The following is a 16,889-nucleotide window of genomic DNA, read 5'->3' as shown; positions in this document are numbered from 1 at the left end:
TCCTATTCCCATAGTTTTGGGGCCCTAAGTGATGGTCTGAAAGTTTTCCCCCAAGAAAGATAAGGGACATTGTTAAGGTTCATGGTACACACTTACCACTGGGACATGAATTAAGCAAAGCAGTGGGTGGAAATGGATGGACTAGTGGTTGCCTTTCCTTCTCCTTGGTACTTGTGAGATACTTGTTCTGCTGCTAGTAGGGAAAGAGTTATGGCTTTGTGTCCGCTGAAACTAGAGTGGAATTCGGGAAAATTGAGGCACTTCTACCACTGTGCTAAGTCCCTCTGAAGGGTGGGGAGACAATGGAGGCTTGCTCATGCTTGGCATGAAAAGGATGTCTTGTTCTCTGATGGCTTCCACAGGTTTCCTTTTGGAAAAGATCAGAATGAGTATCTGGAATCCACCCAGACTCCTGGACCTGGTGGGAATGAGCCTGCTGAGGGATGAGGCCTTGGCCTTTGCTGCTCTGAAGGATCTACCAACAGAGTTCTTCCCATCACTGTTCATGGAGGCCTTCCATGGGAGACACAGTGAGACCCTGAAGGCCATGGTGCAAGCCTGGCCCTTTGTCCGCCTACCTCTGGGAGGCCTGATGGAGATGCCTCATGTGGGGACCTTACAAGCAGTGTTGGATGGGCTTGATGTCCTGCTTGCCCAGAAGGATTGCCTCAGGTGAGTCTGCCAGGTAGGCTGGTAGGGTCCTAGACATTGTTGAAGAGACAGCTGGTGTCGTAAGAGTAGGTAGCCAAGGGATGGACCAGAGGCTTCTGATGATGCCAAGGAAGAAGCTCAGAGGCCTTGGCCATTGCTGAGCTCACTTCGGGAAATGCCTTCTGGAAGTGTAGGAGTGCCTAAGATGCAGGGGAGCCTGAAAGAACATGCCCCCACAGCCTTCTAGTGATGATTAAAGGTACTAGAAGTAGAAAACCAGAAAGAATGGAAGTGGGAAAGGAGATGGAGGAAAGAAAGGCAGAGAGGGAAGAAGAGGACAAGGCAGCAGGTGACGTCAGGAACGTGAAGTAAAAGCACACGTGGGAAGTGAGTGTTGCCTAAATTCTGAGACTGCGGTTTCATTCAGTGTGGATCTTAAACCATCGCTGCCAATCTGCTGTTTCCCCCACAGGAGGTGCAAACTGCGGGTGCTGGATTTAAGGAATACTGGCCAGGACTTCTGGAGCATGTGGTCTGGATCCAATGTCCGTGTGTCCTCAAGCTCATCAATGGCACCTGTGGCTGAGGACAGGTCAAGGACAGAGAAGCCCTTGGCTCCGTTGGAGGTGTTTATAGAACTTTGCCTCAGTGAAGGGACCATGGATGAATTCTTTATCTACCTCATGCAGTGGGTGGAGAAGAGAAAAGTTTCCATACACCTGTGCTGTAAGAAGCTGAAAATTGTTACAATGTCCATGGAAAATATTATGAACGTCCTGAGTATGGTGCAATTGGACTGTATCCAGGAGGTGCAAGTGAATTGCACCTGGCATCTGTCCACCCTGGCCGTGTTTGCTCCTCTCCTGGGCCAGATGGGTAATGTGCAGAGACTCTTTCTCTCCCCCATTCTTGTGTCTGCCTTTGAGGAGTTGGAACAGCAGCACGTTGTCCAAATTACCTCTCAGTTCCTCAGGCTGCACCACCTCCGGGATCTCCGTATGGAATCTCCCTCCTTCCTCCAAGGTCGCCTGGACCAGATGCTCAGGTGAGTGTGCACCACTGACCGAGTAACAGAGAACACAACACTAGAACGTCACGTGCATTGTTTCCTTTGTTGCTCTACCTTGAAGTGTGGCATCACATAACCACACAAATCAAGGTAGAGGGACAAAGTGCGATAGAGGCTCTGGAAAGGGACACCATGCTAGGAAGCTATAGATTGGAGGGTTCAGATGTATCAGAGTGTTTGTGATTTCTTTCTCAGGAAGAGATGTCTTTGTTCAGGTGACTTAAAAAAAACAAAAACAAACAAACAAAAAAAAACAAAAACAAAAAACAAACAAACAAAAAAAACAGGTAAGAGGGCACTGAAGAGGGGAAAGAACCTCAGACCTGAGTATTTCTAGAGGAACTCTGCGCTCAACCGTTTTGTGACCACAGTGAGCCTGTCTCAAATTCCCCATCTGTAAAATGTTGCTTGTGCTCCAGATTAGGTAATTAATATACGGGAAATGCATGATTCTGGTGGTAAGGAATGGGGAGCCAAAAGCAAAATAAAAAGTGGTAGGTGGTTTGCAGATGATGCAGGGATGTAACTGAGCCCCTGCAGACTGGAGACCCCAGGTGATGATGTGGGATCTTGTCCAGGTTGGTTCTCTGTGCATGTCTCCCTCCAGCCTCATCTGGCCCAGAGATATGGGCACCTGGGGCTCAAGTAGTGAGCTAAAGGCACCCTGATGTGAGAGTATTTTTTGTTTGTTTCAACTCTAAATATGAAAATTCAGTGATGCCCGCTCTTGATTGAGGCTCTGTGCTAGGCTCTCCTCTGAGCATGTTCTAGTGAATTCCACTCTTTTCGTTCATCCGCAAAAGGAAGTGCAGTATGTTGTACCCTGCTTGACTGATAAGGAGAGAGAGCTTTCAAGATTCTGTGTACTTATCTCAGCCAAACAAAGAAGATGACAGGAGTCAGGCTAAAATGAGATTGGGCCTTCTGGGTATTGATTGTTATCAGATGGTCAAAATGACCTTGGCCTTGGGTAAAACACTTATCTCCCTCCTTGAGGTCACGTTCCATCCCAGTTTCCAAGACCTAATTCCTCAGTTTCTCTCCCAGGTGCCTGAAGACTCCCTTGGAGAACCTCGCAATAACTCACTGTCTGATTACAGAATCAGACTTGAAACATCTGTCCCAGTGCCTGAACATCAGTCAGCTAAAGGGCCTGGATCTGAGTGGTGTCCCACTGACTGACTTCAGTCCTGAGCTCCTCCAAGTTCTGCTGGAGAAAGTTGCAGCCACGCTCCAGGAACTGGACTTAAATCTGTGTGGAATCATGGACTGTCAACTTGAGGCGATCCTGCCTGCCCTGAGCCACTGCTCCCAGCTCAGGACCTTCAGCATTTGTGGGAACCTCCTCTCCATGGCCATCATGGAGAAGCTGCTGCGTCATACTGATGGACTGCCCAGTTTAATCCTAGAGCTGTATCCTGCCCCAAAGGAGAGTTACAGCTCTCAGAGAATTCTACACCTGGGGAGACTTGCCCAGCTTCAGGCTGAGCTGATTGAGATTATGAGGAACTTAGGAAGGCCCAGGACCATCTGGATTAGCTCTAGCCCCTGTCCTCGCTGGGGCAATGAGATATTCTGTCATGAGAAGACCATTATATACTGCTGTTTTGTCCCTCCCTAGTTGGTTGCCTCTATGAAAAACTTTCTTCTGGGCACTGGAAACTGAAACCTAGGAAATAGGTGCATTGTGAAGAGAACACAGACCTATGGTTTCAGGCATCTGCTCAACGTGAATGTGAAAAGGAAAGGTGACCCAGCAGGGGTACAAGATTGAAGGGGACTTAGGTTGTTTCCATCTCTGGGCTATTGTAAATAGAGCTGCAATGAACCTTTTGGTACATGACTCTTTTTGAATTTTGGTTTTCTCAGGGTATATGCCCAGTAGTGGGATTGCTGGGTCATATGGTAGTTCTATTTGTAGTGCCCATCATCGGATGAATGGATAAAGAAGATGTGGCACATATATACAATGGAATATTACTCAGCCATAAAAAGAAACGAAATTGAGCTATTTGTAATAAGGTGGATAGACCTAGAGTCTGCCATACAAAGTGAAGTAAGTCAGAAAGAGAAAGACAAATACCATATGCTAACACATATATATGGAATTTAAGAAAAAGAAAATGTCATGAAGAACCTAGGGGTAAGACAGGAATAAAGACACAGACCTACTGGAGAACGGACTTGATGATATGGGGAGGGGGAAGGGTGAGCTGTGACAGGGCGAGAGAGAGGCATGGACATATATACACTAACAAACGTAAGGTAGATAGCTAGTGGGAAGCAGCCGCATGGCACAGGGATATCGGCTCGGTGTTCTGTGACCGCTTGGAGGGGTGGGATAGGGAGGGTGGGAGGGAGGGAGACGCAAGAGGGAAGAGATATGGGAACATATGTATATGTATAACTGATTCACTTTGTTATAAAGCAGAAACTAACACACCATTGTAAAGCAATTATACCCCAATAAAGATGTTAAAAGAAAAAAATATATATAATTGTCTCAAAGTGAAAAAAAAAAAAGGTTGAAGGGGAAAAGTTGACTCAAGGAGTTGATGGGAAATTCAGGGTGTTGGTGCGCCAGGGATGGAGTGGATATAGGGGTGGAGGAACATGAATCAAAAGCCTCGGTTGCCTTGCAAAAGGAAGATAATGATACAAACCCAGCTCATTAGACATTTGTAAGTTCCAATGAGAGAATGCACTTGAGGGCTTGGCCCTGGAGCTAGCATACACTAAGAGATAACTAAATGAGTCTTTCCCTTCTTTTTCTCTCCTAGTGGAAACCTCAGTATCTACATTCCTCTAGCTTACCCTCTATTCCTTACAACAGGGTGGAGAGCAAACCCAGGGCCTGAAATGGGTCTCACCTTTCACATGTGGACACCAATGAATCATGGTTCACTCAAGCTGCTCTCTCAGCCAGTGCAGGGAGGAGGAAGGGAGGGCATAGGAGAGATTGGATTCATCTCTAGTGATAGACATTCTGAGCCTCAGGTCTCCTAGGCCACCAGCTGGTAGATCAGACAGGAGGATATAAATCGGTTTTGTAAGCAGGACTGTATACGTCAGTACTTTTTAAAAATTTTGCTGTCCTGTTAATACTAGCTGAGTTTAAATATTTGCACATTTATATGAATATTAAATACATGAAATTTCTTTGAAAATTATAGAGGTAATTTAGTACTTGTAAAGAATGCATGTGGATTTTTTAAAAAATGTTGAACTTCCTTTGGCGTCTCAAGACAAATAAGACATGAAAACTGATTTTAGAGATCAATGAATGAGATTTTTTCTCCTTTAAAAATATTTACAATAATAAAATTTTAGAGCTAGGATTACAATTATATTTTTTAAAGTAGACTTTATTTTTTAGAGCAGTTTTAGATTCACAGTGAAATTGAGCAGAAAGTACAGAGAGTTCCCATTTGTCTCTTGCCCCCACGTGTACAGCCTCCCTGGATATCCAAATCTCCCACCAGAAGAGTACATTTGTTATAATTTATGAATCTACACTGAGACATCCTTATCAACCAAACTTCATCGTTTACACCAAGGTCCACTCTTAGGGTTGTACGTTCTATGGGTTTTGACAAATGTATAGTTGCATGTATCTACTAGTGCAGTATCATATGGAGTATTTTCACTGCACTAACTTATAAGAACCTGCTGTATAGCACAGGGAACTCTACTCAATACTCTGCAATGGCCTGTATGGGAAACAAATGTAAAAAAAAAAAAAGAGAGAGAGAGTGGATATATGTATATGTATAACTGATTCACTTTGCTGTACACCTGAAACTAACACAACATTGTAAATCAACTATACTTCAATAAACTTTTTTTTTAAAAATCCTCTTTGCTTTGCCTATTTGTCTTTTCCACCCCCCAGTCCCTGGCCACCACTGATACTTTTGCTTTCCCCAGAGCTTTGCCTTTTCCAAATTGTCATATAGAGTTACAGATGTAGGAAACAATGTTATGGTTTCCAGGGTGGAAAGGTGGGGGAGGGATAAATTGGGAGATTGGGATTGAAATATACACACTACTATATATAAAATAGATAACTAGTAAGAACCCACTTTATAGCACAGGGAAGTCTACTCAATACTTTGTAATGACCTATATGGGAAAAGAATCTAAAAAAGAGTGGATATATGTATATGTAGAACTGATTCACTTTGCTGTACAGCAGAAAGTAACACAACGTTGTAAATCATCTATGCTCCAATAAAAATTTTTAGAAAAGAAAAAATGTCATATTTCTGGACTCATACAGTACGTAGCCTTTTCAGATCGACTTCTTTCACTTATTAAGTTTCCTCCATGTCTTCTCATGTTTTGATCCCATTCCTTGTCTGAATATACCACAGTTTATTTGCTCACTCATATACTGAAGGACAGCTTTCTTGCTTCTTTGGTTTGCTGCTGAAATCATCTATGTGCATGTTTGGTTTGGACATACGTTTTCAACTCATTTGGATAGATACCAAGGAACGAGGCTGCTGGATCATACGAAAAGGGTACGTATTACAATTTTTTCTGTTGACAAACTTACCTGTTAGACAATGATGAAATAAAACTTATATTTTAAGGCAGGACAAGAAAAGCATTAAACAGAAAAGTCTCTCTCTGTGTTTGTCTGGGCCTCCTGCCTGCCTAATATGCAATGAGCTCCTCAAAGATGGGAGCGCCCGCTCAACATTAAAGATCAATTTTTTTTCTTCTGATGCCAGCAATGTAACTTCTTAAAAGAACAGTGTTCTTTCCCAGCTCTGTAGGGGTTCATGGTGACTTGCTGCTCACCTTGTACGTGCTTACCTGGACTATGTATCCTTGGTGAACTTCATGTAAAACATCAGGATGTCATTCTGATGAGTGATCCTTTGACTCAGAAATGTACATGACTGTGCCTTTGACTTCTAACACATGGAACAGTTCCCAGGGCTTTTTGAGAATCTGCTTCCTGGGTTATAATCCTCAGTTTGGCTCAAATAAAATTCCCTTTTTTTTCTTCTTGAGAGTTAATTGAATTTTCATCAACAACATTAATAGTCTCATAAAGTGCAGGGACTGTGTCTCTATCACCCTGTGGTCCTGCAGCTGAACAAGAAACCTGGTGTGGCAGTAAATGCTTATAACTGTGGGCGCATGGACATATTTAACAACGGTTTATAGCCAAACGTTATTTTGCACTGAAATGCACATTTGGGGAAAGTCAACACTAACTGTCTACCAATAACAAATAAATTGGATACGGAAGAAACAGCACTTGTGGTCAATGCATTTGTACATATAAGTTGTACTTGGAAGTGTAACTGAGCAGAACCCTATGGGTCCTTCCCAGGACAGACACCCCCTCATGTCCTGCACCTGCCTCTTGTTTGTAGAAAACCTTTATCCTCCTAGGCCTACCCTGAGTTCCAAGAATACACAGAAAATATGATAAAATGCAGAAACAAAGGAAACTAATCAAGCAGGACAAAATAATAATAGCTTAGCCATTAAACAAATTCAAAGACCTTTAGTTCCTCCTCAAGGGCTATAGATAACATTCTGAGCCATATCCTTGAGCTACTTTGAAAACACTGAATGAAGTGAACTCCAGGCTGCTACAAGCACATAGAGACCAGAGGGGTTGGAAGCAGAAGCTTGATGATATTTATTCCCGATTACCTCATCACCAACGACCAGAAGAATGTCCATGAGCTGATCACACACCCTACAACACTCTCTCTCACCCTGTCTTTAAAAATCTTTTCCTGAAAGTCATCAGGGAATTAGGGTCTTTGAGCAACAGTTGCCCCCGTTCTTTGCTCGGAGCCTGCAATAAGTGCTACACGTCCCTTCGTCACTCTCAGTAGCAGCAGATTGGCTTCACTGCAACAGATCAGTGGACCCGAGTTTGGCTCAGTAACAAAAGAAACCTTCATTTGTTTCCCATACTTTTGTCGGTTTTGCCCAAGGAAGACAGGACTATACTCTCAATGTAAAACATCCCAACAATACAGAGAGAAGAAACATCTCCCCTGAACTTCCTCTTCATCCCAGGCCCCTCTCCAGAGAGTTCAGTTTAGTGTACTTTCCAGACGTCTCTCTGACTTTCTGTACATTTATTTTTGCATGTGCTAACATCTGGTTCAGCTTCCCTTATAGAAACGGTGTCTTAGGGATTCAGATCATCTTGCTTTTTTACGTTTAAGGGTGGGTCTTAAGGATCAGTCCTCTTCATAACAGCGGGCATATAGTAGTCCATAAAATGAATGGCCCACATTTTAACACTTTGTCTCCTTATGTAAATTTAGGTTGCTCCAATGTTTTGCTGTTCTTGCCAACCATAGAGTAATAAAAATCCTTGTACTCCCCAAAGCTTCTCTTTGGTTTCTCAACGCTTTCTCCCTGTATATAGCCCTGTTGTTCCTGAATTATCCATTTCATCCTCTTAGAAGATAATTTTCCTCAACTTATGTCAAGCTCACCACTATATTCTATTTTTTTAATTAGCCAAAAGGGGGAAAAGAAAAGGTCACTGGATTTCAAATCATCCTCCAGTGCTTCTATCAGTAGGCTGAGCTGCTTGAATTTTTTTTTTTTAATTGAGGTATAGTTGAAGTTCAATGTTATATAAGTTTCAGGTGTACAACATACTAAATCACAATTTTTAAAGTTTATACTAATTTTATAGTTATTATGGTAAAATATTGGCTATATTCTCTGTGCTGTACAATATATACTCCTCGCTTATTTATTTTATACATTGTACTTAGTATCTCTTAATCCCCTAACCCTATCTTACCCCTCTCCCTTCCCTCTCCCTACTGGTAAACACTAGTTTGTTCTCTGTATCTATGAGTCTGTTTCTCTTTTGTTATATTTACTAGTTTATTTTATTTTTCAGATTCCACATATAAGTGATGTCATACAGTATTTATATTTTCTGTCTGACATTTCATTATACATAATACACTCCAAGTCCATCCATGTTGTTACAAATGTTAAAATTTCTTTCTTTTTTATGACTGAGTAGTATTCCATTGTGTGTGTGGAATATACCACTTCTTTATCCATTCAACTGTTGATGGACACTTAGGCTGCTTCCATATCTTGGCTTTTTAAATAATGCTGCTGTGCACATTGGGATGCGTGTATCTTTTAGAATTATTGTACTTGGGGTTTTTAGGTATATACCCAGTAGTGAAATTGCTGAGTCATATGATAGTTATATTTTTAGTTTTTAGAGAAACCTCTGTCCTGTTTTCCACAGTGGCTGCACCAATTCGCATTCCCACCTACAGTGTATGAGGGTTCCCTTTTCTCCACCCCTGGCCGACATTTGTGATCTGTGGTTTTTTTTGATGATCGTCCTTCCGACAGGTGTGAAGTGATATCTCATTGTGTTTTTTATTTGCATTTCCCTGATGATTAACAACACTGAACATCTTTCAATGTGACTGTTGACCATCTGTATGTCTTCTTTGGAAAAATGTCTATTCAAGTCTTCTGCCCATTTTTTTTTTTTTTTTGCTGTTGAGTTGTATCACCTGTTTATATGTTATTTTGGATATTATGTCCTTATTGGTCATATCATTGGCAAATATTTTCTCCCATTCAGCAGGTTGTCTTTTTATTTTGTCCATGGTTTCCTTTGCTGTGCAAAAGCTTTTAAGTTTAATTAGGGAACATTTGTTTATTTTTGCTCTTGTTTCCTTTGTTTTAGGAGACATATCAAAAAAATATTGCTATGATTTGTGTCAAAGAGTGTTCCACCTAAGTTTTCTTCTGGGAGTTTTATGGTTTTGGGCCTTACATTTAGGTCTTTAATCCATTTTTTGTTTATTTTTGTGTATGGTGTTATAAAATGTTCTAATTTCATTCTTTTACATGTAGGTGTCCAATTTTACCAGCACCAATTATTGAAGAGATTGTCTTTTCTCCATTGTATATTCTTGCCTCCTTTGTCATAGATCAATTGACCATAAGTGTGTAGGGTTTTTTTCTGTGCTCTCTATTCTGTTCCATATTTTTATGTTTCTGGGTTTGTTTGCTTGTTTTGCCAGTACCATACTGTTTTGATTAGTGTATCTGTGCAATGTAGTCTAAAGCAGCAGCATGATACCTCCAACTCTGTTCTTCTTTCTCAAGATTGTTTTGGCTATTTGTGGTCTTTTTCTGTTTCTGTACAAATTTTAAAATAATTTTAGTTCTATGAAAAATGCTGTTGTTATTTTGATAGGGGTTGCACTGAATTCCTAGATTGCCTTGGGAAGTATGGTCATTTTAACAATATTGATTCTTCTAATCCATGAACATGGTATATCTTTACATCTGTTTGTGTTAGTTTCTGGCTGGAAACCCAAGATCTTCTGGACAACTGGGCAAGGGGTGAAGCCCAGAGGTAGCCAGATGAGAGAGGATAGGACACTGGACTAGGGACAGGCCTTGGAAGAGCAAAAGCTTAGAAGAAGACCAAGAGTGTTACTGAGTGAGGAACGTCTAATTCAGTCCCCTCTGGAATGGTGTCAGATCACTGGGGTTATGGAAATAGAGCTGGAACTGGAGAGCAGTTGACCTCAAGGTGGACCTAAAGCTCTTCTCCAGAACCTTCCATCAGAGCAGCATTTATGTCTATGCAGGAGAGCACACTGGGCTGTGTCTGGGTTAGTTGTCAACCACATCCTGGGTCCTGGGCTCTAAGTCACCTTCTTCCTGCAGGTTCTTCTCTTCAATGGGCAGAGGCTGGTATGATGGGCTCCTGAAAAAAGAGGTATCATCAGAATACTACACAGGGGGTCAATGATGCTAACAGGAATGGAGGATGGGAGTTTGGGGCTGACTCATCAGCAATGTTGCAGCATCCCATCACTCCTCATGTGTCCACTTTTCCAAAGTCTGAAGAACTGTGTCCTGAGAACATGGATGAGAAGTGTTCTGAGGTGGCCTCAATGACTGTGCACAGTGAGATCTAGGAGTGCTGAGGATGAAATTTCAGTTATAGAGATGAGGATTTGTGCTTCTATTAATAAGTTCAGGGGGCATACTTTACTTCCCAAGACCAGTGACTTTTGTTGAATTGCTGTTTTGGTGGTGCTCCAGGAGGGAATGTGTGTCCCAAGAGTAATCCACAATAATAAAATTGCAGTGCAGGTGACTAGTTCAGGCACCACCAGGCTAGGTGTGTGGTCTGGGTCAGAGCCAAGGGATTGGAACAGAGTCTCTTGGGTCCCTCCATGGAGAGGTCTCCAGGGGGAGTTACCCTCTTACCCCAGACCACAAGTTTCTGCCTGGTTTGCCTTATCCTACACAAAACACATTTCAAGTTCACCTGCATCCCGTATATCTCTACATTCTGCCTATTTGCAGGGGACTGCATGTTTCTGACCTCACAATTCATACTAAATATCATTCTGGCAAAGAAGACATGCAGATGGCCAACAGGTACTTGAAAAAATGCTCAGCATCACTAATCAGGGAAATGCATATCAAAACTACAATGAAATATCACCTCACAAAATTTAGAATGGCTGTTATCAAGAAGACAAGAGATAATGAGTGACGTGAGGGTGTGGAGAAAAGGGAACCCTCCTGCACTGTTGTTGGGGATGTAGTTTGGTGCAGCCAGTATGGAAAACAGCATAGATGTGAATTTTAAATAAAAAATAGAACTACCATTTGATCCAGCAATTCCACTTCTGGGAAGGAAATGAAGTCACTGTCTCCAAAAGATATCTCCACCCCCATGTTCACTGAAGCATTATTCACAGTAGCAAGATATGGAAACAATCTAAGTACTTGTCAAGGGATGATGAAGAAAATGTGAATAATATACAATATATATTATTCTGGTTGGTCAGATACACCACACTAATACTGGTAAGAATGTTTCCCTCCTGCTGTTCCAGCCACTTGCTGACTAGAGCCCTTTCTCCTTCAAAGGAGCCAACCTTCACAGGGAGACAACCTGGTGAGGTGCCTTATGTGGATAAAAGGCACGTAAATTTAGACCCTGCTCCCTCCATTTTCTTGCATATGACCTTGAACCAGTCAAGGGCGACCCTCTCTCCATGGTCTCTGTTCCTCTCAGGCTCACACCCCTCTTCTCCCAGAGATTCAGAAAGGAGGAAAGCACCTGAAGAAAAGATGAAGAAGCCCCGGAGGAAGTGACACAGGCTGGAAATTTCAGACTAACGAAACTCTCTGGGAATTTCATGACGTCAGAAGGATGAAGGATCAAATGTTGGGGGCTGATACAAACTTAGAAAGGAGGATGACAATTTACAAAGCATAGAAACGGTGTTGGCTCCCCGTTGACAATTATGCCATGGGAAGAAGGCAGTCCCTGCTCTTACTACTCTTGATAAGTTTATTACAAAGAAATACAGCACTTTAATTCTCAAAGTTTTAAAATCCAGTGTACTAAATAAATATTCCTTTTACTGTTTTTACATTTACATATATATTTATAACTACATCAAGTGAGTCCTTAACTTTTCTAAAGGTTATGTAATAATCATCATTTTTACTATTGATTATTAAGATTGTGCTGTAGCTTCAGTTTGCATGTTTATTTTTATTGGGGAGGAAAAATGTTTTCTGTAACCTTCAATGTTCTTCAGCTGGTCTAATAATCAAGTTAATCAGAGAAAAACAGAACAAAATTAATTACAAACCTACAGGAGTCAGACAAGTGCAGTGAAACCCAAGGAGAAGCCAAACAATTGAGGCTCATGTGTGATCTCAGGACACGGGATGGGAGACAGTGCCAGGTCTTCAACGGGGAAGAATGTGATTCACAGAAGAGCTAGTAATTTGTTTGGTAATTAGATGTTTGTCCTGCAGTACAGATACACCACTCAGATAAAGTTATGTCTTGATAATAGCTCTCTCTCTGGCCCAGGCCCCCTTTCTAAATTCTTTTAGGTAGTTCAGAGAGAGGGAAAAGGTTTTCTTTGTTTCAGTCTGCTGTGTCTTGATTGCCTACAGCTCAGAACAGTAAGTATACCAGTGTTGCACATTGGGAAGGGCTCTTTTTTAGTCCCTTTACCTTCCTGCACTACTGTGGTCTAGGTACACATCTGTCTGTATTAAATTCATGTTTCAGCTTATGTGTTTTTTGTCTGTCTCAATAGAATGTAAAGTCTGTACATATGAGATAACATGGTAGTGGGACATATCACATTAATTGGATGTTTCCCTGATACCCAGAATAGCAGTTGGTACACTGTAGATACTCAGTAAACACATTTTAATTGAATGATAAGTGACAAATACAATTGTAGATAGTTAAAGTGTGCAATGTGGTGATGTGATATACGTATACACTGTGAAATGATTACCAAGGTCAAGATAATTAAGACATCCACAACCTCATAGTTAACTCTTTGTGTGTGTGTGGTGAGAATGCTTATAAGATCTACTCTCAGCAAATTTTAAATATACAATATTATATTATTAACTATGGTCACTGTGAGTGTACTAGATCCTTGAAGAGACGTCTGAACACCCATGTTCACTGCAGCGTTATTCACAATAGCCACAGTATGGAAACAACCTAAAAGTTCTTTGGTGGACGAATGAATAAAGGAAAAGTTGTATATGTTCATATTGGTATATTATTCAGCCATAAAAAGGAAATTCTGCCATTTGTGAAAATATGGATAAACTTGGAGGACGTTATGCTAAGTGAAGTAAGCCAGAGAGAGAAAGACAAATACTACATCGTATCATTTATATGTAGACTCAAAAAAAGGAAAAGAAAATCAATTTCTCATGAACAGAGAATAAAATGGTGGTTGACAGGGACTGGGCCAGAGGGAATGGAGAGAAATACGTCAAAGGGTACAAATTTTCAGTTACAAGAAGAATAAATAATCCTTTTTTTTTTTTTTTTTTTTTTGCAGTACGCGGGCCTCTCACTGTTGTGGCCTCTCCCGTTGCGGAGCACAGGCTCCGGGCGCGCAGGCTCAGCGGCCATGGCTCACGGGTCCAGCCGCTCCGCGGCATGTGGGATCTTCCCGGACCGGGGCATGAACCCGCGTCCCCTGCATCGGCAGGTGGACTCTCAACCACTGCGCCACCAGGGAAGCCCTAAATAATACTTTTAAATGAATCAAGGAGAAAAGTGAGAGGGCAATACTGGGTAAGAGTATTAGGCTGTGTCACATGTGCTGGAGACAACCCAGTGAACTTGTCCACAGAGCCCTCCCCCCACCCACCGCCACCACCAGAAGCTCCTGCCGGTCGTCAGCCCGGGACTTTAGAAGATTTTCCCACAAGAGGGAGGCCGGTACAGGTCCCTGCGCTCCTCCTTCATTTGTGCTGGACAAGCAATGGGTACTGCTTTGACTTTCATCTCCTATGACCTTCATAAGGATTAAAGTAGGCAATTTGCTGTCATTTGGATGACGGAGACACAGTAACAGACCTCATTATTTCTCATTTTCTCCTGAAAAACACAATTCTCAAAGTCTGGAAGCTGTGATGAGTGAGGAGACAAAACTGCAAAATTTCCAAAGAGCATCCCTCCCTCTGGCATATATGTCAAGGTGAGGATCCTCGCCTTCCCTCCTAACCTGCCCCTGGTATTTGCACCCAGACTGGTTGCCCACCGCTCTTTCTCTCTCCAGACTCTTCGCTGGCCAGACACTGTGCCCTTGCGGTGAGTGCGAGAGCAGCCACTGGAGCCTAATGCCAGTCAGGGCAAAGCAATCCAGACCCTGGGAACTCACAGCCCCCAATCCAGGGCCTCAGTGTCCGCAGTGGCCTCAGACACAAGTTCCCCAGACTTGATGGGACACAGTCTTGTGAGAGCCAGAGGACATGGTCTCCTGCTAGGCTGCCATTTCTCTACTCCCCCGCTCATTCTGGGCCCTACAGCAGCTCCTCTGGACATTCTCTGCACTCCTCTCTCTTCTTTCCTTCATTCCCTGTGGCCCAATCCCACCTGGAGAGAGTCCCGGACATCCACCCCACCCACCATGTCTCTACAAGCCTGTCCTTTGGGATTAATTGCCTGGACCCAGGGTAATGTTGTCATCAAGTCTTTATTGATGAGGAAGAAAGAGCAACAGCTCCTTGTTTATAGCAAGATATTAGTGGATCTAAAGTGGAACCAGACCCTGTTGAGTACTGGGGGAGCAGGCAAGGTGGGCCAACACAGACAGCTGGACTTTTAAAAAGGCATAGAGAGTGAGACATTTCAGGGCAAGAAGAGATCTGAGTTGGGAGAGAAAAAAAACTTACTGAACCTGAGGAGAACATTGTCAGCCCAAGTGCTGGACCAAGAGAGCCACAAAGGGGAGAGCCTCTGCAGGGGACTGGTCCCTAAGGTCTCCCATCAGCTGTCATGTCTAGGAAGACCAGAGGAGTCAGGGTCCTCTTCTGTAACCCAGGATGTGTCGCCCCCCCAGCATTCCTGGGTGCTTTGATGGATCCAGAGATGCAACAGGGGAACTCTATGCATTAGGGTTAGTCAATTTGTCCAAAATAGCACAGAGGAATTAGAAAAGAAGTACTTGATTTTTGCTGATCCCATTGGAAGTGTGTCCCAGCATTGTAACCAGGCTCCAGGTTCCTGGAGAGGTGATGTTGGTGGGCTGCAGAAAGAGAGGGCTGCCAAGTCAGTTCATGCTGGGAGGCGGAACTGGACGCACAGAAATATGCTAACCCCCTGAGCAAAGACCCTGGAGCAATGTTTTAGGATGTCACTTGGGATCGTGTGACTGGAGAAGCGGGAAGGACAACCCCCTGATGGGCTCAGGGAGCTGCTCCGACCTGGGCAGCAAACAAGGTCATGAAACAGGCAATCAGGACAGGGTAGAAATGTCAAATCCAGGCTTCTCACCAGACCCCAAGCGTCCTGCAGGCCCCGAATTGGGTGGGAAGGACGGCACCTCTGTGCACATGTGCTCCCTCCTCCTCGCCGCCCAGTATGTCCCCTGAGCAAACAGGCTCTGTGTGGAGTTGGACAGAGGAGGTCCCCTCTACTCAGGGGGAAGGAAGAGGGCTGGGCTTTTATAATTTCTAGAACATTCCAACACTCTGACCCCTCCTACCTCCTTCGATTTCACAGAAACTGGGAAACATCCCCAGCTTGGAGTCTGCAGTTTACCCCTTCCCACTGACATCATGTGAAGTCTGTCAATCAGTCCTTCCTAACACTCAGGGGACCTTCTGAACCCCTCACATGAGGGAATCTACCAATTATTCAGTGGATGGAAGTGGGCAGGTTTCTATCCCAAGGCCAGACCCAGGTCCACCAGGCTAAAAATGGAGAAAGAGCAGTGAACCTTTCATTTCCTGTGAAGGTTAATCGAGGTGGTGGATAAAAAGTGCTGACACCGTTGCTCACCACGTTGTGTTCAATAAACAGAGAGGTTTATGATTATCGTTGTTACTAATCTCACTCTATTGCAGCTTATTAATAAAGGGGTTTGGCGGCCTGGGAGTTAAAATGTCTATTGCGTACAATCCAGTTTAACCTAATTTTATGCACAAGGCATTTATACCCATAGCAGGAATGTGGTGAAAGGAATCTTCCGGAAAGATATCAAGGTGGAAAACACTCTTCAAAACTCCTAGCCTTCTTTGGCTATTTTATAATTGAATTACTTGGACATCGCAGTGAATGGAGGAAAGGAAGGCATGAAGGACTCTTAGGGGTGGAGGGAGGGTCACACTTTCTTTGTATCCTGAAACTGGAAAAAAAAAATCTCCATGTGATGAAGCCCGGGGTGGGAGTCACCCATGAGCATGGCAGATCCTTAAAAACCAAATATAGCTTCTGAACTTTGTAGGGAAAGTTGTTGGTATTTATGAAGAGTGCTTAATATGAGAAGAGCAGAATTTTATTTCTGTGGCTAACGATGTCACTTTGGTCAGAATTTCTGCTGAACTTTCCTAATTTTGAGGAAATAGTAATTATCATAATATACGTGGAAAGGGGCCAATGGGATTATGGCTTGGCTACCAAGCCCCCAGGAAAATGGCTGCGGCTAATTGCCATTGGGGAGCGTCCTCTGCAGGAAGAACCTAAAAGAAAATGTTTACTGGTAACAGCCACCACGATGAGGACAGGGTTTGGTGCACCTTATCCACGTTCATGTCTCCCCTTGTATCCAAGTTCCCGAACAGCCCACAGTGCGCACCCTCAGTCTTGGAAATGTCTGACTTC

General features: G+C 43.1%; 1 protein-coding gene across 1 annotated transcript; it reads left to right on the top strand.

Moving 5' to 3' along the window:
• The first annotated feature begins 385 nt into the window (after positions 1 to 385).
• LOC101316312 (PRAME family member 27-like) lies at positions 386 to 3,341 on the top strand. Its single transcript, XM_004324693.2, has 3 exons — positions 386 to 672; positions 1,124 to 1,696; positions 2,768 to 3,341. Exons 1-3 carry the CDS (start codon positions 386 to 388, stop codon positions 3,339 to 3,341), a joined length of 1,434 nt encoding a protein of 477 aa, XP_004324741.2.
• Positions 3,342 to 16,889: the final 13,548 nt, after the last annotated feature.

This window comes from Tursiops truncatus, chromosome 1 (genome assembly GCF_011762595.2).
Source record: "Tursiops truncatus isolate mTurTru1 chromosome 1, mTurTru1.mat.Y, whole genome shotgun sequence".
Lineage (NCBI taxonomy): Eukaryota > Metazoa > Chordata > Mammalia > Artiodactyla > Delphinidae > Tursiops > Tursiops truncatus.
Note: the sequence above shows the minus strand (reverse complement) of the source record. Positions and strands in the feature narration are given on the sequence as shown.